This window comes from Phaseolus vulgaris, chromosome 5, assembly GCF_051622355.1.
Source record: "Phaseolus vulgaris cultivar YP4 chromosome 5, ASM5162235v1, whole genome shotgun sequence".
Classification (NCBI taxonomy): Eukaryota; Viridiplantae; Streptophyta; class Magnoliopsida; order Fabales; family Fabaceae; genus Phaseolus; species Phaseolus vulgaris.
In genome coordinates, this window is record NC_143502.1 from 41,176,970 (window position 1) to 41,202,446 (window position 25,477).

The window sequence follows — 25,477 nt, forward strand, 5'->3', positions numbered from 1 at the left end:
AATTCTTTTGAACGAGTCATACAAAATATCTTCCTACTGCCAAAAGAATTTGAAACATACTTTTGCACATTAATAACTATTTTCAATTTATATAATTCAAAATTATATAATATATAGATTCGTGTCTCCATATCATACATTTTAGATATTATACGTATCTCTGTGTCCGTATCTGTGTCGTATCAATATCCGTGTCGTATCAGTATCCGTATCTGTGCTACATATCTTACTAGTATTTTTTTAAAAATTAAAAATATAAGGCGTGTTTATAAATAAATGGAAAAAATTGTGTTTTAGTCTATTTGTATTTTTTTATATATTTCAAATCAATAAATTAGTTCTCAAACTTTAGGAAATAAGTGAATTTAGTCCTTTTTTTTCAAAGCATTGTAGCAGTAAAAATTCACTAGCAAATATTAAATTTAAATACAGAGAAAAAATAATTTTACATATTCTAAAATTTGAAGGACTAATTAATATATTGGTTCAAAAATATAGGAACTTAAACCTAGTTTGACAAAAAAACTAGAGACACTACAAACATGTTCTTCTCTAAATAAATCTATATTATTATTTAGTAAATAATTTAAAATATTAAGTTTCATTTCATTTTCAAAACATGATCTTTCTTGAGTTAACTAAAGTGTAAGATGTTTCTAATGTGTGTCTCGAACCCATAACATAATTTGTCCTTTTCCTCCCTTTCTTTTATAGAATAAAGATCTTGTTTTGTCTCTAGTAAGTTTTTTCTCCAACACAAATCAAGAACATTAATTATTCTCTCTCTATTTATACGTGGATTAACTAGGTATAAAATAAAATATACTTTAATAAAGTTTTAAAAATTTATCATGTTTTTTTATTATAAAAACTTATGTTAGACGTTAATATAAAATTTGATATATCAAAAATAATATTATAACTGTTTTTTTTCTTCAAAATACATCCAGAAATAAGATTGTATTTTGAAAAAAAAAAACTTTGGTTTTTTGAAAAATCTTGTTTAGTTTACAATTTCTTTTGTTTTTTTTAATCTTATAATAGAAAATCTTGTTTTAGTATTTGTTTTGTAAAATGATAGTTTCAAAAGGTCCCCACAAAATATAGTAATTTTTTGACTATATATTTAACAATCAATCAACGATTCAAAATTGTGATCAAATTCATTTACAACCTGTTAATTGGAGAATCAAAGAGACATTATTTAACAAAAATCCATAATTAATTATAATAGCATCATTGATCTTGTAATTAATGGTCATTATTGTTGTACTTTAACCTTTGAACCACATTCCTCTCAACCTAAAGTAGTCAAATTATTGACTCACCAATTTCATTAGCCTTAAAACTATGGTCAAAGTATTCAAAATATTTAATGAAAAACATAATCATAAGTTTATTTTTTTCTTAATTATCTCTTTTCATATTTTTAATGTTTTTAAAAAATTAACTAATACAATTATTAAATAATGAATTTAAAAAATAGTGATAATTGCGATACTTAGTTTTACATTTTCTTCAATCATAAATCATAATTAAGATATATAATTACAGTAAATAGTAACAAACCTATATTTATATACGATTATTCGTGTTAGATTATTGTATAAGTTATTTTACTCTCATTTTTTATTTCATTTTCTTAAAATTAAAATAGAATACATTTTATTTTATTGTACACAAAAAAAAAATGTAGCAAATTGCATGAGAAAGTTTACCAACGGTGCATGGTGAAAAAAAAAAAAAACTTATGATTCACCATGCACGAAGGCATGAGAATAAAGAATTGAAATGGGAAATATTTTTGAGGAAAGGATTGTTCTTGTTCCCATGGCATGTTAAATATATCTCTCTTGATGAAAGTAAAATTCATGAAAATCTGCCATGGAAAGATCAAAAATGCATTAACTGTGTTATTTAATGCTTTCACCTACATTTCCACATATTCAGAAGTAGCAGTTTTGTGTCATTTAATGCACCTTCATCTCCCTCATTCTATCTTCTCTTCTTCTTGCAACCTCCAATACCTTCAATTCTTGATCTATTATGACCGTTTCTTCATTTCATGACAGTTTTCAAAACACAAGATGGACCTGCTTTTTCTTCTGCTAAATTTTTCTCTTTCACCTAACAACCAAGGCATAACATCTTCTCTGTTGTAAGCATCAGAAGTGGACTGAAGATCCACTCAAACTCCTTGCTTTCTGTGCTGCTGCTGATTGTTGCCTACTCATGCATACAAACCCACCATCAAGATTCTGATTTGGCTTCCTATTTCACATCCAGCTACAACAATGGCCTCATTCCACTAGCTATTTTATGTGCCCACCACTCTTCTTTCATTTTTTGGGGCCTCTTCTCCTTGCATTGCATCCATGAAAGAGTGAAAAACCATGAGGTAACGATGTCTTTGTTAGTTATATGAAGATTGTTAGACTTGTTCCCTCCTTTTGAACTGTGTTTCTTGCTGAGTGGTCATAAGGTGTTTCCAGCTGACATCATTAGCCAGAATTATACTTTTCTTCAGTTCTACTCTTTGAACATGAACCTATGGCCATTCCGATTTGGGACTCTGCTTGAGGTTGTGGTTTTCTCATGCTTGTGGTTGCAAGTTTCAAGCCTTGGCTCCATGTCTTCCATTGCCGTCTCTTATGGCGACAAAGGGTCTGCGTTTTGTGGCTTGAAATCGGATGGATCTCACACTGTAAACTGTTATGGGATGAACTCTGCCATAATTTATGGAACACCAATTCATTTTCCATTCTTTGGTCTAACAGCCGGTGATGGCTTTGTGTGTGGGGTTTTGATGAGTTCTAGTCAACCGTATTGCTGGGGTAGCAGTAGCCATGTTGAAATGGGTGTGCCACAACCTATGGTGAAGGGAGCTCAGTACCTAGAGATCAGTGCTGGGGATTACCACGTTTGTGGATTGAGGAAACCATTGACTGGAAGACAGAGGAACACTTCTTTGGTTGATTGTTGGGGCTACAACATGACAAATAACTATGTGTTTGAAGGGCAGGTTCAATCCATCTCAGCAGGCTCTCAATTCAACTGTGGCTTGTTTTCTCAGAACAGAAGTGTGTTCTGCTGGGGGGACGAGCCAAGTAGCCAAGTTATTAACATGGTCCCTAGAGGCATGAGGTTCCAGAAGATCTCTGCTGGAGGGTACCATGTGTGTGGAATCTTAGAAGGGGTGGATTCTAGAGCTGTTTGTTGGGGGAGGAGCTTGGTGGATTTGGGGGAAGAGCTTTCAATTTCGTTGACACGTTCAGGACAAGGACAAGGTAACGTTGAATTGGCTCCCAGTGATGCAATGCTTTCTGTGGTGGGAGGGAAGTTCCATGCATGTGGCATTAAGAGCTATGATCGTGGAGTGGTTTGTTGGGGCTATAGTTTCAAAGCAGGCACCCGAGTTCCTAGTGGGATTAGGGCCTTTGAGATTGGTGCTGGGAATTATTTTACCTGTGGAGTAGTTGTTGAGAAATCCCATATGCCTGTTTGTTGGGGTGTTGGCTTCCCCACTTCTCTCCCTTTGCCTGTCTCACCAAGAATGTGTAGGTCTACTCCATGTCCTCCAGATTTCTTTGAAACCTCACAAAATGGTCTTTGCAAGTCACCAGATTCCCATGTTTGCATGCCATGCAGTGCTGCTTGTCCTCCTGAGATGTATATGAGAAGTGGATGCAATTTGAAATCTGACATGCTTTGTGAATATAACTGTTCTCTCTGTTCGTCACCTGAATGCCTCTCCAATTGCTCCTCTTCCTATTCCAATGCTGCCTCTGCCAAGAGAAGTGAAAGATTTTGGTCTCTTCAACTGCCGGTGGTTATTGCTGAGATAGCTTTTGCTGTTTTCTTTGTCTGTATTGTGTCCATAACTGCGGTGTTGTATGTTCGCTACAAGCTAAGAGATTGTGAGTGTTCTTCTTCAGCAAGAGGGTCAAAGGGGAAGAAACTAAAAGGGAGCTCCTCACACCAAAAGGAGAAATCCAAAGTCCGACCAGACTTGGAGGAGTTCAAGATTAGGAGAGCACAGATGTTCCCCTATGAGGAACTTGAACGAGCAACCAGTGGATTCAAAGAAGAGTCCATAGTGGGGAAGGGAAGTTTCTCTTGTGTGTTCAAAGGGGTTCTCAAAGATGGGAGTGTTGTTGCTGTTAAAAGGGCCATAATGTATCCCAACGTGCAGAAGAATTCCAAGGAGTTTCACACTGAGCTTGACCTGCTTTCTAGGCTGAACCATGCACACTTACTCAATCTACTAGGCTACTGTGAAGAGGGTGGAGAGAGACTCCTGGTTTATGAGTACATGGCTCATGGCTCATTGCATCAACACCTTCATGGGAACAAAGTGATGAAAGAGCAAATGGATTGGGTGAGAAGGGTAACAATTGCAGTCCAAGCAGCTAGGGGAATCGAGTATTTGCACGGCTATGCTTGTCCACCAGTGATTCATAGAGACATAAAGTCTTCAAACATCCTCATTGATGAAGAACACAATGCAAGAGTAGCTGATTTTGGTTTGTCACTACTTGGTCCTGCAGATAGTAGCTCCCCACTGGCCGAACTACCAGCTGGGACTCTTGGCTATCTTGATCCTGAATACTATAGGCTTCACTACCTTACCACAAAGTCTGATGTATACAGCTTCGGAGTTCTACTTTTGGAGATATTGAGCGGCAGAAAAGCTATTGACATGCAATATGAAGAAGGTAACATTGTTCAATGGGCAGTGCCTCTGATCAAGTCAGGAGATATAGCTTCAATCTTGGATCCAGTTTTGAAGCCTCCTAATGATATTGATGCATTGAGAAGAATAGCTAATGTGGCTTGTAAAAGTGTGAGAATGAGAGGGAAAGATAGGCCTTCAATGGACAAAGTGACAACAGTTTTGGAGAGAGCTCTTGCACAGTTGATGGGGAGTCCTTGCATTGAGCAGCCAATTTTGCCAACTGAGGTGGTTTTAGGAAGCAACAGACTGCACAAAAAATCATCTCAAAGGTCTTCAAACAGGTCAGCCTCAGAAAGCACTGATGTGGAGGATCAGAGGTTTGAGTTTAGAGCACCCTCATGGATCACTTTCCCCAGTGTGACTTCTTCTCAAAGAAGATCAGGCTCTGAGGCTGATGTTGAAGGAAAAAATATAGAAGTGAGGAATTTGGGCAATGTTGGAGGTGGTGGTGATGCTCTAAAAAGTCTTGAGGAAGAGATTGGTCTTGCCTCTCCTCGAGAGAAACTCTTCTTGCAACACAACTTCTAACCTTTTTGATTTGTTTTGTTTTGTAATTGAGTTTCATCATGAATTGTTCAGTTCCCATTTTCATGGAGTTGTCATTTGTATTCAATTCTGTGATAATATTGGTTCCTTTTTCATTAGATACAGAATCTGTCAAACCATAATTTCACGTCATTACTGTTGGCAGTATTTGAGTCAGTCAAATATTGGGATCATTATCTAGTAAGAACCAAATTAAGGATCTGATTATCAGAGACTTTTCAAAAGACTTTTCTGTAAACTAAAATTAATTTATACATGAGATAAATATAAGTTTATTTGAAAAAAAAATAATACAGAAGTAATTTTAAAATTAACTTGTATAACTATGGAAACACAAAGTAGAAGAAAAAAAAAACATTCACGAAAGCAAACATATTTTTACATTTAAATTCTCATAAAATTATAAGAAAGATACAATCAATTTAATTATGTTGAAACACATAGTCAATTATATTATAAATATTAATCAAATATTTATAATCGTGTAAATATTTTATTATGTCTATGTATATTATTATTTTAATATTACTTTTAAGTTTATAAAATAGTTACTTCATTAATTAAATTTCATGTCACATCAATTAAATCAATTTTCACTTATTTTTCTTTCACTTTCCAATCTCTTTCTTTCATTTTCCAGTCTTCAAACACAGCACTAAACTAATTTTATTTTATTTTGAAGTTCACCTAAAAATTTCAGCAAATTAGCACGAGTGTCTTACAACATCTTAAAGTTTACTTTTATCAATTAGTTATAAATATTTCGGGACTTCTTCACTTGTTTTACTAATAATTTGCATAAATAGATAACAAAAACATCTATATTTTTTGTTTCAAGACATACTTTTGCACTAAATAAGGACTTTTTCACTTATATTATTAACTTTTTACATAACATTAGGGAATTTTGTTTCGAAATATAAACATCCCTTAATTTAAACTTCATACTTGTGATTTAGTCATATGCAGCACCAAATTTATACATTTATTCTAGACTATCATATCCAATAAAGTAGTAATTAATTCGTTCATACTAGTTTTAATATCAATTGGATTCAAGCCGAAAAAATGCTGGATTTAACTCTTGTTGTGTCAGATGGTAATGCAATGTGGCCAATAATAACATGAATTCATTGATGGAGTTTGGCAATAATAAACTGAATTCGGACTGTTCATTCTCAATATTATTTGAATGCTATACAAAGAAGACAACCATGGATAAAACTTTACAACATCAACAATGGAACAATTTAATTCTGCCAAGGCATTTGCATGCCTGTTATGAGTTGAAGATTGTTAGCTTAACTTGAGAAGAATGGATTCAAAGGACCTGTACATTGACTGAACTAGTTTCTTCTACAACTAAAATCTCACAGCATATGAAGCAATCTAATGAATTATTAAGTTCCATTGAACTTAAAAAACTGAACTACAGAACTCACCTGACACCTAAAGCTTAAAGAAGTAAATATCTAGGTCAGCAACTATATTATTGCACGACATTTCTAGCGGCACTTTTGACCCGGACAGTTGATTCTGCATTACATCCAGTGAAAAAGAATTAGAAAGACTGAATTGCTGAGCTGAATCTATCTCTGACTCTGTTGTTCTTTGGTTTCCATCTCCTTCACACTCTCCACAATGTGTTGTATTTTCTTTGAAAGGCTTTCATTATGCTCTTCAATGTGCTCAAATATCAATTCAAGATGCCTTTTATAGGTTGCAGACCGTTTTTTCTCAATAGCCAACTGCTGAGATAGTTCTCGAATTTTATCATGTTCATTCTGGAAATTGCAATAGAACAAAAGATGTAAGGATGGGAAAAACTCAATTCAACGAGACCATCATCAAACTGCTCTCAAGCTACTCTTCACACAAGGTCTCACAAGGACTAACAGAAGCATATAAGCAAAACAGAAGATGTTGTCAAAATATTTTCCATGCATCTTAACAGAGAAACTCAAACATCAACTAAAATTGCAATGAATAGCCAATAGGCATAAACATCAAGGATTTTTACATTTGAGAATGCTTGGCCCAAAAGCAATTTTCGGTAATTTGTGTAAGGTGGGAATTCTATTAAGCAAAATTCAAACTCTTGTAATGATGGGTTCGTTAGACAGTCAATAGCACCAAGTGAGTGAGTGAATGAGTGAGTGACTAATCTATGATCTATCAAGGATAAAGTAACCACTAGCAGAATAAACCTAACCATGTATTGCATCTCAGTGATGTAAAGAACACTAACTCACCGGGTATTGCTCGTAAATGCAATCCCTTCTACCTTTTCCAGGTGTCAAAGGATGTGCGTGCTCCTGTATAAACTTAGTAACAACCCATTTACCGGAACTTACTTTCCTCACCAAAATCATTGCCCTGCAGCCAACCCTGGTCTCTGCCCTTTGCCTTACAATCTTTTCACGTTTGTCAGGCATTCTGTAGCCCTCTCTGTTGCAAACAAGAGCCCGTCCAATAGCAGATCCATCACGCCTTGATCGTGAGAGCTTACTCACACGTATGATGAATCCAACACGGGTAGCATATGCATTATAGAATGCATGTGCTGCAGCTTCAGAATCAAACTCCTGTCCCACATAGGGCTCATCAGCTGACACAACCGATACTGCAGGAATTCCTGATGGGATTGTGTCCCCTCCAGAAGAATCTTGAGTTATATTATCATCATGATCATGTTTATAAGCAGGATTGAAAGAGCTGCAACCTACTTTGTTTTCATCAGCTGTGCTGCAACAGTTAATCTGCCCTACAGTAACATTTCCTACTGTCTCACCATTAATGGAGCCATCAATCCCAAACTCCACTGCAGCAACAAAATATTTTCTATAAGATTTTCAGTGCCAGGTGACATGCTACCCAACAGTGTATGAAATTGATAAAAAAATACTCTTCCATTGAAGATAATAATTATGAAAGAAAATGAGAACAATATTGTCCTAATTTCAAAATTCTTAAGTGATGTTTTTGTTTTAAGAAGAAAGCTTAACAGCAGAGGGACATAAACTGAGTACAAAACGTCATATAATGTAATAAGTACAACAAAGTATCAGAGAAAGAAAGCCATAAAAAGTCGTTAATACAGGACAAATACACTCCTCTAAACTACAACAGTTTAAAATGGATTTACCATTTAGGCAGTTACCAAGCTTAATTCAGAGACTTTTAACAAAGTCAATGTGAAGGAAGAATGTGTCTTTCAAGTATGACAAACAATCATGTCATGATATAGAAAACATCAGTCAACTTCAAACAAGTTTTTTTGTTTGTTTTTAGTACACAAAAGTTATGCTTCCATAGAATAACAGAGAAAAAAATATGAGAAATTTATGACTCATAATATACCAAAAGAAGCATTCCAAATTACATTCTCTGTTTATTTCCACTTCTCCAAAGCTTATTGTAAATCGAACACCAATAACACCACATATAAAAAACTGCCAGAATTTTGAGTTTGATATCAAATGGAATCAACTGTTAAGAACCGCTCACTCATCCAAGAGTTAACAAGCACTGAAATTTGCAAATGATTTTCTAAGAAAACGAGAGAAAAAAAAAAATACAAGCTAACTAACATATTTAAGAATCCATCATTTCATAACAGAATAAAGTTTTTTGCACCCCAAAACATTCCATCATCCTAAAGAAATGCAATGTAGTAGTCGAAGTTTCACGTCCCAGCCAAAAAGATAAAAAAAAAGATGGATTTTTTTGCCCTCTTTCCAAATTTTCTCACCCGTGAAACAGAGCATTAAAGGGAATTTGCAGGTCTTCCGCTAAAGTTTTACACACACTACAGTTCAAACAAAACTCGCAAAGTCAGCTACTCGGTTCATTCCCATTACAAAAATTATAATTACAAGGAAGAATAATTGAAGCGGTTCAATCAACAGTGGTAACGCTGTCGTTTAAGAAAGCGGAAGAAGGAAAACCCTAAAACCCAATCGGAATGGAATTGGAGCAATTGAGTGGGCAAAGCGAAGAGGGAGAAGTCGTAAAAGTGGTTAAAAAAAAAACTTACTGAGAATTGAGGCTGACGCAAATTCGATTGTCGTAGGAAGCGACCGTGATTGTGAAAATTTACTTTTATGTTTTTGTGTTCCGTGCAGAGAGAGCAGATTCATTCAGAACAGAGGAGGAGGGTTCGCCTGAGGACAACCATATCAACCCTCCCGTGTGCCTCACCTTACGTGTCAATTCCTCGTTCGAATCCCGTCAAAAGTCAACCTTTTCATTTTAGTCAATTTTAAAAGTCCTCAAGTGGACACGGGCCAGGCCCCGTGTGATTGGGACTCGGCCCAATTTCACAGCCCACCCGTGTTAGTCTTTATAGTTTTCGCCATTTTCAACTCTCTTCTATTTCTTTTAATTTTTTTAGTTGTTGGAATAGTTTTTAGTTATTAAATATCATCACTATTATTATAATAATTTTTTATTTTGCTTAGAATGCATTACAAACCAAAATAAATCACTGGAATCAGGCTTAATGGTATTTTGGAAGACAAAATAAATAAATAAAATGGACAGAAATAAAAATGTATTTGATTGAAAAGAATAAAAAATAATATATAAATACGAATAAAAAAATAGTAAAAAATAACTCACTTTTATTTCTCTCTAGTAATTTTATCACTTTTTTTTACTAAACTCACAAAAATAGTTGTTCCGATACAATCAACATACAGTCTCATCGCTTAAGAATCAAAGTCAAAAGCAATTTAAATACATCTTCTCCCTTAACTCTTTGAAACGTCTTTTAAAGATAAAATTGTAACAGAACTCACAAATTTTAAAACGGACAATACCTTAGATGCGATTATTGATCCTATCAATACTATCTCAACGGAATTAGTCGGAGTCAATTAGTATTTTAGTTATATGGGTTTGTATTCAGAATCTGATTCATTTGTTGTTCTGTTTTTGGAGAAAGATGAATTCGAAAACAAAACGCAATTAATTATTACCACTCTTGCAAAGATTTGTTCTATATTATACACGCATTCTTTGATTCCCCTTTTATAAGCTTCAAATTGACGCACTTTAACAAGAAACGAAATACACTACAAAATTGTTCAAAGTTTTGTTTAATTGTGAAAAAGTGATGGAGTTTGGAAAGGTAGGTCAAAAGATGCATGCATGGACGATCCGTGTAAGTGAACTTGAGTTTACCTAAAGTTATGCCAATTTTATGGTACGTGCACGAGAGGTGCTTTTATGTTCGAAATTCATTTGGGATTCATGGCTTTTCTTCTTTTAATACATTTCCTATTAAGATCTATTCACTTTATGGTGTTAGTGGAGATAGAATTATTCATCAATATCTAGTTTAATATGAGATGTTTATGTTTGGATATAAAGAATATAGGTAACAAAATTTATATCAAGAAGAATAAATTAGATTTAAACTTATTTTCTAAGTGTATAGTTTGAAAGTGAGACCCCTCCGTCATATACAGTTAAATATTTTAATGACAAGTTAAAGGATGATTAAAAAAAGTAAGATCATATACAATTTCAAAACATTAATTATGAAAATCGTGTTAATATAGACTCACAACCACCAGAATCCAACTCATGTCTATAAATAAACTTATCAATATCATGACAAAGTACACATTTATTAACATTTTTCACACTTAACTATTCAAAATGGATTACTATATCTTGAACGTCCGGATATTTTTACAAATATTTTATGATATTTCAACTAATAATTGAAACTCATAGAAAATACCTAAGAGATTACAGTTCAGTTATAACTTATAACAGAGTAAAAGAGACATTCTCAAACCAAAAATAAAACACTAAGTAAATTTATGTTTATATTTTGAATATTGCAAGTGTCTTAAAAAACAATATTAAAAGGAACATGTATTGTTGTGTCTCGAAACCTAGTGTGTGTACTCTATTGAGTTTATGATATTTTGAGAAACTTAAAAAGTGCATAAATATTTTGCAGTGTGATACAGCCTGAGTTTTGTTGTCTTATTCCCTCTTTGTTTTTGTTTTGTGTGCGTTCTTAGTCTTTTTCTGATTACCCAAATTGTTATTTGTTTAGGTAAAGTAAGTAGAAAGAGCGAATAGGAGTACCTAACACCACACTTTTGTTTATCCCTTTTTCACAACTTTTATTCTCTTTGCCATCTTAAATCATCTTCTGGATATCTGTAATTAGAATTTACAGAAGAGCATGAGAAAAATTCAAGATTTAATCATGCAATTTTTATGTCTCAAAAGCTGAATTGTGTTTGTGTTAATTATGCATGTATTAGAAATGAGAAGATATTAAATATCAACTAAAACCTGATATGCTAAAATCATATTTGTAGTAATTTATAAATATATAACAAGAAAATCATCAAACCAATTTTTAAATATCAAAATAATTAATTATAATAATAACTAAATTAGAGACAATTTAAAAAAAAAATAGTTTCTAAATTAGTTTCTATTATTATTAAATAGTTTCTAAATTGATATCTAATTAACAACCAAGATTTTTGCTATTAAATTTTAAAACTAAATAATTGATAATTAAAAATTTTGTTGCTAATTAAATACCAATTTAGAAACTATTTAACAATAATAGAAACTAATTTTTTTAGTTTCTAAAATGTCTCTAATTTAGTTATTATTACAATTAATTATTTTGGTTTCTAAAAATTGATTTTTATTTCATGATTTTCTTGTAATGATAGCTAGTTTCTAATCCGATTTAAGGGATAAAAATAGAAAAAATGACATAAAATTAAATAAAATGTTAGAGTGAAAATATAAGTTTAAAAAAGTTATATAATTTAAAACTATTTTATTTGAATATGGATAAAAATATTTGACATTTATCTCAAATAGGTTTTATAAGATAATTTAATATATATATTAGTTTATAATTATTAAATCATAAAGTGAAAAAACGTGCATGCTTACGTGTGACGCAAACGTAGGTATGGTATAACGTCAATGCAATAATAGAATATGATATATATTGCTACAAACGACAACTCGAATAAGTTTCACATTTACTTTATACCCCACGTGAAAATTAAATTCATTTTCCGTTAATTAATAGTTTTTTTTATAAATATTATATGTTTATCAAGTTTTTTCATGTAAAATAAAAAAATAAATATTATTTTTTATTACTATTATGGAATAAAGCTTAAAATACTAATGTACCACAAAACATGTTAATTATAAAATAGATGTATTGACCAAAATATATCAATACGTATTTTATATAATTTATTAACAAATTTATATGGAAAATCTATATTTGTCTAATGTTACTACTAGAAGAGAACATGTACCAATAAATACAATCATAAAAAAAATCAAAACAATCTATCAATTATTGAAAATTAAATTAATCTACAACAAAAAAAAAATATATTAAAGTGTCTTGTAGTAAAGAGATTAATAATTTTCATGTGTCCCTCAGTGGAGAGATGGGGCCCAGGCACGGTCGGTTGACGTGGTGTAATTGCTGACGTGTTGATCTTCTTCTCCTCTGATCGATTGTCCTTTCTTGCTGTCTCCTTTGGTCGGTCGTCCCTTCGTGCTATCCACTTCGATCGGTGGGGAGGGTACCTGCGAAGACACTCCGACGCTCAAGTAAGTATGAGATTCTAAGCGCAGTTTCGTAAGTGAATGAAAACGTATCTTTCTCTGGCTTGAGCACAGTATTTATAGGATTGCCTAATGGGCTTTCTATCCCTTGGGCTCAGCGTGGTTATGGATATGTCTTGTCAATCGTGCTCCGGAATACCCGGGGAACATATCTTCTCTAAACGCATATTCCTTATTCTTCGGATGTGTATCTTAACCACCTTAGCTTGTCACATAAATGCCCTTACATTTATTGTGTATACGGCCGGTCGGAAGGTGCGTTCGTTTCCATTTATTGTGTATAAGGCCGGTCGGCCACGTGCGTTCGTTTCCATTTATTGTGTATAAGGCCGGTCGGCCAATAACATTCGTCCGGTGCCTACCAGTACATCATGCATAGTGAATCTAAGCATAATCTAATACTAGATAAATATTAATATATAAATATGCTGTAGAATATTTGTATTAAATATGTTTTACTATATATAAATATTTAAATCTAAAACTTTGATCAATAATAAATCCAAGATTCGAGAATAAAGTAATTTCATCAATCGATTCTTATACAAAATAATGAATTATTGTCTTACTCTTTTGAACGAGAAAACTTTAATTAAACAAAATATTGTTAAAAATCCACAATAGTAAGTCTTTATATCTATATTTTATTTTATTTTAAATGAGTTATATTTACTTGAGAAAAATAAACCAAACAAAGTATATTAAAAAATATAAAACTTTCTATAATCTATAAAATAAATCTAAAATAGTTCACAACATTTTCAATAAAAGAACATACATAATTGTATCTTTATTTTTACATATATAACATTCACAACTGCTTTTATGACTCAAAATAATACCTTCAAATTCCAAATAGTTATTAAAAAAAAAGAGCAAACTAATCTATTTAAGTTTTATCAATTTATCAACTTATCAACTTCATCAAATTTTACTTATAATATCCATATCAAATTAATAACCTATCTAAATGATCTACTTCCAAAATTTATATCCCTAAACTAAAAAACAACATATATTATCATTTAAAAAATTTGTTTAATCAAATACTAATTCAACTCTATAACAATATACTTTAACTTCTACCAAAATTCTAACTCAACTAAAAGAAAGAAATAAATTAACCTCTCACTTAGAAGTTTGCTTGGAATAGAAAAAAATACCAAACAACTAAAACTCTAAGAATCAAAAAACATGTATAAGTTTCAACTTTAAATAGAACAAAAATAAAATTTTAAAGGTATTGTAGCAGTTAATTGAGATAGTCAAGATTCTCAATTAACAAAGAATATATATATATATATATATATATATATATATATATATATATATATATGCAAATTAAATTAAAAGATACATGATAAAATAAACTTATTTTATTTTAAAATTCAATCCAATGAATATATTTTTTGTTTTGCTACCGTTTAAATAATACGATCTTATATGAAAGAGATGAAAGTTGGAATTAGAATCAAAGAAAAAAAAAGAATTGAAGAGAGAAAGGGAAAACATGTAATTTGTTTTTGTATAAAAATAAAAGGGAAAAGGAGAGAAAAAATAAGAAAAAAATGAACGGATCTATGAGTTCATGAGTCTTAAAGTTCAAACATCACTTAAATGTTATCATTATTATTTTATTAAAGTAAACCAAATTAATCAAAATTTTAAAATAAATAATTTAAAAAATGGGAGACAAAAATAAACTAGAGATAATATAAAATAATCAAAGGTACAGTCTAGCTAGAAAAAACAAAATTAAAAACATAATACCATAGCTTTACAATACTAAATAAAAATCAGTTTTATTGGTGGTTAACATTTGAATTACATAAAAATATAAACAAATACATTATGATGCTAATAATATACCTTAATATTTATTATTAATAAAATAATTTAAGAAAATTGATAAGAGCCAATGTGTAGTTTTTATGATTGAGAAAATTGAACACTTTGGAACTTAATTGTTGCTTAATGTAAGAAAATTACCCTAATTTTAAAATTATTGAATCTGATTATATATTTTTTGAACCAAGAAACAAATGAAGAAATTTAATCTCAATTTTTGTGTAAATTGCAGATGAATATGAAGCATTGAAAGAATGTATTTAAGCTGGCATTGAAAGAAAAAAAAGTAAAAAATGAATTGGATCACAAGAAGATTTAGCTCAAGCTAGAGGATTTAGCTCAAGCTAAAACTGTCCAGAGTTGATAAAAGGTGCAGTACAATTTTAGCCCAGGCTAGAATTGCTAGCTCAAGCTAAAATTGTCCAGAGTTGATTAAAGGTGCATTACTGATCTAGCTCAGGCTAGAATCGCTAGCTTAAGCTAAAAATGCACCGAAAGATCTAGCTCAAGCTAAAACAGGCTAGCTTGAGCTAAAGTTGATTATATAAATTCTGAAACATAACTCAAAACCAGCGGTGGAAAACAGATTGGGTTTTTTAGAGAGAGACTAGTGAGAGAAAGAGAAGAAACCTCTGTTCTTAGGAGAAGAACTTGCTCAGATCAGCCCTTCTTATGCAATCCAGATCAAGAATGAAGATTGGAGGAGCTATCATGAGTGGCTAAGTTCTTTCTAACTTGGGATTGAATGTAATTTATCTTGATCAAATGTATTCTTGGTGATATATATATAAAATTTTCTTTTATACTTGTTCTTGGTATTTTCGTTTTATGCTTATTGCTTGATTCTGTCTGATCAATAGAGTCTTGATTTTGATCCTTAAATTTAACTGGAAAGTACCTTTAAGGATTTGAAATAAACGAAAATACTTGATAACTTGTAATGCTAGGAATAGATTCCAGGTTATTGATTGCATTATAATTTTGTTCCTAAAGCTGGATGATTTGTTAAATATATGAGGAATTAGTGTTTGAGAAATTATCTTATGAATTTCATATGTGAGGAATCAAGATGAATGACTTTAAATTAAGCATCAAGAATAAGTAGTTTTGAGTATTATATATTGTATTATTCAAAATACAGATGATTGAGATAAACACAATTCAATCCCAAGTATTTTTCTCTATATTTGATAAGTTGGTTTTGTTACATCCAGAATTAAACCCTAAATCTTTGAGTTCTTGTGAAATCTTTAATTTGGTTATGAACAAAGTTTCAAAATTATTTTCTGTACTTAATGAGTTTTAAAACAGAACATCTTGATTAGAATTGTTCCCTGTGGGTTCGACATTCGTACTTTAAAGAATACTATATTATAGTTGATTCGGTATACTTGTCGAGAAATAATCAACAAAAATAAAAGTAGTAGGTTAATTTTTTATGATTTTTTTAAAAATATATAAAAACTCATAGAATCATCAATAATCAAAGAACAATAAGTGGAATTATATATATATATATACTTTTATTTTTTATTTGCTGTAGTTCGAGTTTTTGCCAATTCTAACTTTTATATATATATATATATATATATATAAATTATCTTTAATCTTTATCTTAATTTGATTCTTAAGTAAGATTAAACTATTAATTTCCCAATCAAAATTTATAAAAGAATTGAAAGAATAATAATTCGTTGCACATATATTTAAAATAAATTATCAGAATTAATAAAAGAATTAAGATATATTTAAAATGTTTATGAGTCCCACTCACTATATGAGACTTTTAACATATATGTTTTGACACATTAAATATGAAATAATTGAATCTTTATACATGTTGTAATTGTTAATTTGATGTGGCAGCTAAAAGTATTAGTAATTTAATTATATTAGAATTGGGGTAAGTGTGAGAAAAGGAAGTTTGAATTTAAAAGGAGGGTAGACTCCAAATCCATCAACATTCACGCCACAACACAAACCAATCACTTCTCACCAAAATTCAACAACTTGCTCCATTAATTAATTCCTAAGACTACATTTATAAATTTCAAACACTTCTTTTAAATAGCGTGTCGATATCGCATATTCATATTGAACACCGACACTCGTATGACATTTTGCAGAATACTTAACGTAAAGTGTCTAATTTAAAAAATATTTATTGGATTTCTGACAATTTTAATACGATTCTAACACAATTTTAAAAAGGAAAAATACATTAATTTTTTAAAAACTCAAATTTATTGTATAAATTTTTGTTGTGATTATAAAATAAGAAACTAGTCACGAAAAACATTTTTCTACTAAAAAAAATAATCTGAAACATACTTGTGCACATAAATATTTATTTTTTATTTATATAATTCATAATTATATAATATATAGATCCGTGTCTCGTATCCTACATTTTAAATATTATACGTATTTTCGTGTCCGTGTCGCATCAGCTACACACCATCTTACAATAATTCCACTTTAATTTTCTTCGAACAAAATATAAACAACAACATATCATTTATTAAAATCATCGCACTTTTTTTAATGTATGCTGTATTGTTTTTTTATATATCATAGTTTGTTAAAAAATAATTCAATTCTTATTCAAAATGATATATTATCATATTTATTATCATAATTAGAATTTTAAACCACTATCTTAACAGAAACCATTAGCGCACTCTGAGAACGTTGGTTGAAAATGGTACGTTGAATCACAAACATATATTAAATCATAAATAATATTTTGATAATAATTATGATTATTCTAAAAATTTCAATATTTAATAGATTAGTTGGTTGAAACCCAATGACCATTATTAAACTCTTACTATAATAATAAATAATAAATAATAATAATAATAATAATAAAAAAGGGAAAATTTCAATGCAGAACTCCTTCTATATAATCGCCACCAAAACCAATGTCTTATTCTCTCTCTTTCTCTTCGTCTTCTCTCAAACACTGTTTCAAAGTCCAAACACATTCTCTCTCTTTCCATGGCATTCAACAATGGCGTCCCTGCCACCGGCACCGGCCTCATCGCCAGTTTCGGCGAGATGCTCATCGACTTCGTTCCCACCGTCTCCGGCGTCTCCCTGGCGGAGGCTCCTGGTTTCCTGAAGGCCCCTGGCGGCGCCCCCGCTAATGTCGCCATCGCCGTCGCGAGACTCGGCGGCAAGGCCGCCTTCGTTGGCAAACTCGGCGACGACGAGTTCGGCCACATGCTCGCCGGAATCCTGAAGGAGAACGGAGTCCGCGCCGATGGAATCACCTTCGATCAGGGCGCCCGCACCGCGCTGGCGTTCGTGACCCTACGCGCCGACGGAGAGCGTGAGTTCATGTTCTACCGAAACCCCAGCGCCGACATGCTCCTCAAACCCGAAGAACTCAACCTTGAACTCATCAGATCTGTATGCAACTTTTCCCTCTCTCTCTCTGTTTACTTTCTGGCAATTTTTTTCTTCGCCTTTTCCCGTAAAACCAAGTCTTTTGTTTTATGCGCCTGTTCATGATTGAGATGCGTGACCTGTGGAGAGAGACCGTGATGTCACGCGCATGGGAGTACACGTGGGCGTGAGTTTTGAGATGTTGCCACGTCAGGTTTGTGTGCAGTGGGGTCCATCACTAGATCTAGGATTCACGAGTAGGAGTCACCATCCTTTCGTTACGTTAAAGTTTTCGAAAATCGATCATTTTCTTTAATAGGAAATATCGCCGAACAACACCCATAATGGTGGTGGTGGTGGGTGGAGGTTGGTGGATTATGACGGCACGTGAGTCACGTGCTAGATCCATTTGGAGATGGATCTGTTTCCTTTCGATCCAACAAAACAAATAAGTATTCTTGCGCAATTCAAGTTTTTTTTTTGTATGAATTTTCTTTGCCGTTCGTGGTTGTGCACGCACTAGGATGAGTGTGGGATTTGTGTTGTTATCTGTTTGACTATTGCTAAGATCATTTTTTGTTGTGTTTCTTTAGTCTTCGTGCTGTCATGACCCATGCTGTGTTGGCTTTGACCAACATCTCCACGCGATTCAAGCCTTTATTTATTCTCTTTTCTTTTTCTGATTGTTTTCTTTGATTTAAGTAATTAATAGTATGGATTTTACTGTTTAAGGAAAATGTTTAGGACAATGAATTTGGTGTTTGATTGAATCCCGAAATGTAAGCAATGATCGGTGGAACTGTTAAAAGTGTATACACATTTAATTTCTGATTCCTATCATTATGAAAAAAGCAAAGTTTTTGAGATTGCATATGATTTTCTTGTTTATATAATTAGACGGCAACATTCTTTATGAAAATATAAAATGATGTCAGTATAATATTTTTGAAATAATCCAAAGGGTAAAACAACGGTGATTTAATTATAATATATATATCCATTAGCTTGTGAATGAGGGCTGTGACTGTGGGTCCATAGTTTACAGTCTATGACAGCGAGTAAGGATTATAATTACAAAAAAACAAATAAAAAAAGTGTATGATTCAGTGCCCGCATCATGCGTGGTAGAATGAAATCAATTATGTAGTGATGTAGGTTATTGATAATTGTAAAGTGATTTAGCATTTAGCAGAGTGAGATAGGTGGGTGTCTAAACTGAAACTTGACATGGCAGGCAAAAGTTTTCCATTACGGATCAATTAGTTTGATCGTGGAGCCATGCAGATCAGCACACTTGAAGGCAATGGAAGTTGCCAGAGAAGCTGGCTGCCTGCTCTCCTATGACCCCAACCTCCGTCTCCCCTTGTGGCCCTCGGCCGATGAAGCTCGTAAGCAAATACTCAGCATATGGGAGAAGGCTGATTTGATCAAGGTCAGTGATGTGGAGCTTGAGTTCCTCACAGGAAGTGACAAGATTGATGATGCTTCTGCTTTGTCATTGTGGCACCCCAATTTGAAGTTGCTCCTTGTCACTCTGGGAGAACAGGGTTCCAGATACTACACCAAGGTAAAAAATAACTTCACTTGAATTACCTGTTCCTTTTGTGTCTTTTACCTTTGTGTTGAATCTTGGATGCTTTAATGCTGTCACAGTATGGTAGATCCGTAGATGTTTGTTGGGTTTGCTGTGATGTGTCATGGTCATTCTGAATGCTTTGCAAGTAAGATAGGGTTGTAAACAAGTTGCTTTCAGGCTGGGCCGGGGCCACCACGTGTTTTTCTGCTTCTCATCATTCTTTCCCTCCTTTTTATCAAAATATATCAACCTCTCTGTGCTTGCTTTATTCTCACTTGTTACGTCATTAAGGGTAGCTCTGCAATTTCCAGCCCACTTTTGGGAATGATTAAAATTTGAATATCCTGCAATAGAGAGCACATCAAAAGGGCTTGTTATTTGTCATGAGCCATTTCTCACCTACAAACTAAGATTGAACTGTGTGCGTTCAGTTTTTTCATTGTTTTTACCTTAAAACTGAAGAATTTGTTCAGGCAGGTATCTAATGTCTGCAGGTGTAAGCGGGTCTCAATTTACAATAATTGTGCTGTCTCTTGAATGTCTTTTGTTGTGAAACACTAATGAGTTGTTAATTTTTGCGTAAACCAGAGTTTCAAAGGATCAGTAGATGCTTTTCATGTGAACACAGTTGATACAACTGGTGCCGGTGATTCCTTTGTTGGTGCTCTGTTGTCCAAGATTGTCGATGATCAGTCCATCCTTGAAGTGAGCATCCCTTAAATAACTTACTTGATACTAATTTAAAGTGATAGATGTAATTGATCAATTTCTCACTTACTGATTGCAGGATGAACCAAGGTTAAGAGACGTACTAAAGTTTGCTAACGCATGTGGAGCAATTACAACTACCCAAAAGGGAGCAATTCCCGCCCTTCCCAAAGAGGAGGATGCACTCAAAATCATCAAAGGGGCATAGAATCTTTGGACAAAATACTCAATCATTTCGTTTTCTCCCCCCAATGTTTCTGTCGGATTTGCTTGCTATCAATTTACGAGGAAATGCCTCTTGATTTTCTTTAGTACTTTTTGTTTTTCCTCCTATGCACTGACGGCGAGATCATGGGTTTTCAGGTTTTGCCAAATAACGTTTTCTATCAAGTTTTGAGAATTAGCAATGAAATCAAATATTGAATCATAAGCTCGGCCCACAGTTGCAACTCAAACCGCCATTTACTTTAATCGCTTGCCTTGTTCAGTTCGAGTTTGCTATATTGTTCACGTCTTTACGCAGTTCAAAAGCATTAGTAACCCAGACAAAAATCATACACGGATGCATTCATCTTTTAAAAGGAATTTAAACCTGCCAATTCGTTTTACTATTACACCTAGGATTTGTTTGGTACATGACTTATTCTTTTAATTTTCCAGGAATTTAAAGTCCACGAGGGCAAAGTGTTACAACTTTTTAGTTATAAAGTAGTGTTATAGTGCGCGAAGTATAGTCGTGACAAATAATCATCACTCCATGTGCGTGAGGAGATCAATTTATTTCTTAGAGTGGACTTTAGGTAAATGAATGCTTCCTGTACGATTTACAAAACAAAACATGCTCATTTGGTTCGAAATTCCTTGTAAATATGCCCGAATTATATAATCCATGTGGGAATGATCTATTCTCCAAGGAAGATATTTTCTGATGTTTCCTTTTGTTTGATTACTTAAATAAGTTCTATTAAGTACACCTCGCCCTGTACCTGGTGGGTTTCAACTCTATTCTGGCAGGTAGAGAAGACATCTATAGGACGATAGCTTGAGGATGACATTCACTAACCTCCATCTTTAACGACTTCCAAGCACTTGCACATCTTTCCCACTTAGCCTGTATGTGAGCCAGAAAAGCTTCTGCCCATTGTTCATTACTCCCTCTCATGCTTAGATCATAAGGCACTGAAAAACTGTTTCAAAGTGCTTAAAATGTTAGGATATCTCCCGATTGACTTAATATAACATTCGTATGACTCGAAATTCTATTCATTAACAGAAGACAACAATGCGACCATGAAGGTATGACCAGAACAATGCGACCATCAAGACTTGTCCAACATAAAACAAAATATTATATTTGCAAGGGAGCTATGACCAGAACGTGAAGTTGAGAGGTGATTTAAGAGTGGAAAGTAATAATGTGTGCATGTTGTATAACACTATCACATTCTTCAGTGACAAGCTCTTTAGGGGGTTGGGAGATGCAAGACAATTATCAGCCCAAGGTATCAACCTAATTCCTGTATATTAGTTCTCAAATCTCAGGCCAGTAGCCATGGTGTAAAGTACAATATGCATCGCCACCTTTTTATTGTTAAAATCATTTGGCAAAAATTCGATTTTTCTCTATCTCAGCCGCATACATGAAATAAAAAACTCATCTTAAAAAAATCACGGGAATTGCAATACTCGGTACAATGGTCACTTTTTCCACCTTTTGCTTCCAAGCTAAAGCATCTTTTGTGTATACCAAAGTTTACAAAAATTTAAAGTAGAAAAGAGCCATCCAACACAAATGCCCTAGATCATTGTTATTTTTTTTGGTAAAGTCAGGTCTCCTCCCCACACCTTTTGAATGTGGGACAAATTCCAGCTTGGGTCTTAGCTTGGCCCAGGTCACAATATGCTTTCAGTGGGTTTCAAATCTATACAATACAACTAAATCTACCCATATGGAGTTCAGTTTGTCACTAAAGCAATACCTCTAGATCGATTGCCAAAGCTTCTAATTTACTAAATGATATTCACAAATCCAAATGCAGTAATTACCTTAACAGCTCTTCAGCTTGGGTCCCTTTCTTGAGAGCACTATTCCTGCAACATCTCAAAACGAAGTATTTTAATAGTTAATCCAACATATTTGGTAAGTAAATGATAACAGACGAGCAAATATCACATTAAATCTTGGTCTTATTTAATCTTTATCATACTCTCAATTTTATGGATAAAAATACCAAAACAAAGATATACTGGAGAATTTAACAGTTTCTACATCAAGTATGTAATGGAAGTTTCATAATCTAAGGCATGAACAAATGCCTAGGAAAACAAACCTGCAGACAAACACTTGAAAAATATGAAGATACTTATTCGAAAGATTATAAATGGCATCTGCAATATGCTCCTTGCCAAACAGATAGACCACTGGATATCCTAGAAGCCATCTGAAGCAAGTAAATACAATAAAATGAGATACTCCCATCACATATATGGAATAAGATGAAAATAGCTATGCCATTCTATCAATCACTGTTGAGACAGCATAAGTTCATACTGGTTTCTCAAATAGACCGAATTTGGTGAAAATGCAAATTGCCTTCATACAAACTAATTTTAGTGAGTGTATTACCGTGACATACTACTCTAGTTTCCAGTTATCCATAACAGGTGACAATATTAACTTTCTAGTTTCATTGGCATTCAGGGTAAATATACCAGTGTAGACTGTAGACAGACACCAATTTTATTTGAATTTGAATCATCCCACTCCTTGAATTGAAAGAATCAGGTAGGACATAGTAAAAAAAAAACTGATAATTGAAATTTGTTAAGTGTTGGAAGTGGAAGGGCTAAGAATCTGACACAATGAACTACCCATTCAGCAGAAAAAGAAGTATAAGCTATAACATATTACAACATGCAAGCTGCATAACATTCCAGGCTAATAATGCCACAAACTGTACAATGTACATGGAACACTATTTATAAGACAGAGCATATACATGGATAGTCAGTAGAGTTGTGCGGAACAAGAATTTAATTTTAAGAGAGTCTTCCGTGAAGAATGGGAACAAGGCTAATCAATCCTTTCTCCACCACAATTTTGCAATCATACCACACTGATAGCAATAAAGAAAATAGCAAAACAAAATGCGAAACCAGAAAATTGGCAGAGACCGGTTAGCATAATCCTTATAATCAGAGTCAGTCGAATCTACGTGCCATATGGGCGAAAAATATATTCAAATGAATGAGAGGTGAAAATGTACATGTACATATATTGGTTGAAAGGGAATTAGAATTACCCATTCAAGGTGGGGACAGTGATGTCAGTGTTGTCCATGCAGTCACTGAGATCAATGCAGTCAGCAGTAGAACGAGAGGGTAAGCTCTGACTCTGACAAGTGGCGTTGGTTTCATCGGTACATTTGACCTCTTGCGACGGCGAGGGGTCAGTGGTTCTCTCAGGAGAGAATATCGTCAAAAACAACCTCTGAATCGATACCAGCTGCATTGCTAACTGGCTTTCCTCAATTTTTGTCACCATCTGAAGACACGCAAAAATGATTGACGAAACTGAAAGCATGAGAAACGGTAGAGATCGGCGGAAGTAGGAAGACCTTAGGGTTTTCGGATTGAAGGTCGACAAAGAGCAACGGTTGGCGAGAGTTGAAGGTTGAATTGAGAAAGTGCGTTAGTTCGGTTAGGTGTATTAAGTATATCATGTCTTGAATAACCATCAATCGAATATGCTCGAAAATCAGAGATTCCTGGAGTTAGAACTGAAGATGAGATAACGAACAACAGATAAGAGAACGAGAATAGAATATAAGAGAAGAGGATTCACCGTTTGTGCGAGTTGGAGGAGGGAAGAGAGGTGGTGTTGGAGCTGAGGCATGATTCCGCCGTAGTCTACCATTACAACCGGTCGCATTCTTGTGATCAGAGCAAGCATATCTGCAGCGACGCCATGAAAGGAATCAGAATCAACGATGAAAGAAAGAAGGAGATTGAAAAGAGAGAAGTGAGAAGAAAACCTAATTGCAAGCGACGCTTGGAAGAAGGTTTGAGGCGCCAATTGATATTGGTTAAACACGAATCCAACACCTTCATCCCTTCGTCCAATTCTGAAGCTTCCATTCGATTGTTGTTATCAATTCAATATCCTTTTTCCTGATACCCTTCTGCTGTATATCACTTCAGTTCACTTCAGTTGGCTGCAGTGCATTCCACAGCATTCACTGCTTCCTGCAGTTACTGTGTCAATGTTAGATTTTGGGCCAGCCCAGCCATGATACCCATTAGCCCATATCAGGCCCATGATGCTCCCACCCTCACTCGTACTAGTTAAGGAAAATTCTCCCTTCACCTTGTAACTTTCTCCGCACCTCCATATTAAATGTGAAAAGTCGGTTTCATTTTTTCTTTTAGCGGCAATACTTTCATTTTTCTCTAGCTGTAGAGTTTGATTGATAGAGTAGTTCCATCACTTGAACCTGTGTGAAAGAGTTGACAAGAAGATTCGTTGTATTCGACATTACAGTGCGTAGATAATATTTTTTTAGTTTTGTATTCATTTTTGCATCTTGCTGGATTTGTTTTTTTTAGTGAACGAAAAAAAACACAACCACCACTAATAAAAACACCACAAAACTTATCTTAACCACCAACCACCACAAGTAACCACCACTACTTGAAAATAAAAAATAAAACATTACACTCCCCATCATAGTCAAAAGGGTATTGTTGGAAAAAAAAAATGGAGGTATAGTATGAATGTATGAAGATTGAGGGAGGAATTTGTTGTTTCTTAACCATCCTAAGATGCTCTTGAAAATGGTTTGTTTTCTTAATTGTATTTTGCATTTATTAATTTCATGAAAATGATTCTTTACTGTTTTTAATTTTTGTAGTTAATAGATAATAAATTTTATATGAGTTCATAAGATGAGTATATAAGGATAGAGAAGGAAGAGTAACCAAAATTGAAACTGAGTTAATACTAAGATGTGGGATTTTGATTCTAACTTGAGTTT

The 25,477-nt window shown here is 33.4% G+C and overlaps 4 protein-coding genes across 6 annotated transcripts; 2 read left to right on the forward strand and 2 right to left on the reverse strand.

Moving 5' to 3' along the window:
• Positions 1-1,948: 1,948 nt before the first annotated feature.
• LOC137835792 (serine/threonine-protein kinase-like protein ACR4) lies at positions 1,949-5,413 on the forward strand. The gene has a single exon (XM_068644462.2). The coding sequence runs from the start codon at positions 2,543-2,545 to the stop codon at positions 5,261-5,263; it is 2,721 nt and encodes a 906-aa protein (XP_068500563.2). The 5' UTR covers positions 1,949-2,542; the 3' UTR covers positions 5,264-5,413.
• Positions 5,414-6,423: 1,010 nt separating this feature from the next.
• LOC137835793 (protein FAR1-RELATED SEQUENCE 6) lies at positions 6,424-9,503 on the reverse strand. 2 transcript variants are annotated; one of them, XM_068644463.2, is made up of 3 exons: positions 9,318-9,503; positions 7,534-8,102; positions 6,424-7,065 (listed from the first exon to the last, which is right to left on the reverse strand). In XM_068644463.2, the coding sequence occupies exons 1-3, from the start codon at positions 9,418-9,420 to the stop codon at positions 6,871-6,873; spliced, it is 867 nt and encodes a 288-aa protein (XP_068500564.2). In that variant the 5' UTR covers positions 9,421-9,503; the 3' UTR covers positions 6,424-6,870. The 2 variants fall into 2 exon arrangements, with proteins under 2 accessions (XP_068500564.2, XP_068500565.2); XM_068644464.2 differs by lacking the exon at positions 9,318-9,503 and adding an exon at positions 9,033-9,275.
• Positions 9,504-17,576: 8,073 nt separating this feature from the next.
• LOC137835797 (putative fructokinase-4) lies at positions 17,577-20,874 on the forward strand. The gene is made up of 4 exons (XM_068644471.2): positions 17,577-18,184; positions 19,395-19,727; positions 20,325-20,441; positions 20,524-20,874. Exons 1-4 carry the CDS (start codon positions 17,771-17,773, stop codon positions 20,650-20,652), a joined length of 993 nt encoding a protein of 330 aa, XP_068500572.2. The 5' UTR covers positions 17,577-17,770; the 3' UTR covers positions 20,653-20,874.
• A 301-nt stretch (positions 20,875-21,175) lies between these two features.
• LOC137835798 (uncharacterized) lies at positions 21,176-24,731 on the reverse strand. Of its 2 annotated transcripts, XM_068644472.2 has the most exons (7): positions 24,479-24,731; positions 24,289-24,398; positions 24,062-24,211; positions 23,747-23,988; positions 22,775-22,885; positions 22,491-22,535; positions 21,176-21,631 (listed from the first exon to the last, which is right to left on the reverse strand). In XM_068644472.2, the coding sequence occupies exons 1-7, from the start codon at positions 24,579-24,581 to the stop codon at positions 21,472-21,474; spliced, it is 921 nt and encodes a 306-aa protein (XP_068500573.2). In that variant the 5' UTR covers positions 24,582-24,731; the 3' UTR covers positions 21,176-21,471. The 2 variants fall into 2 exon arrangements, with proteins under 2 accessions (XP_068500573.2, XP_068500574.2); XM_068644473.2 differs by lacking the exon at positions 22,775-22,885.
• Between the last annotated feature and the right edge of the window lie 746 nt (positions 24,732-25,477).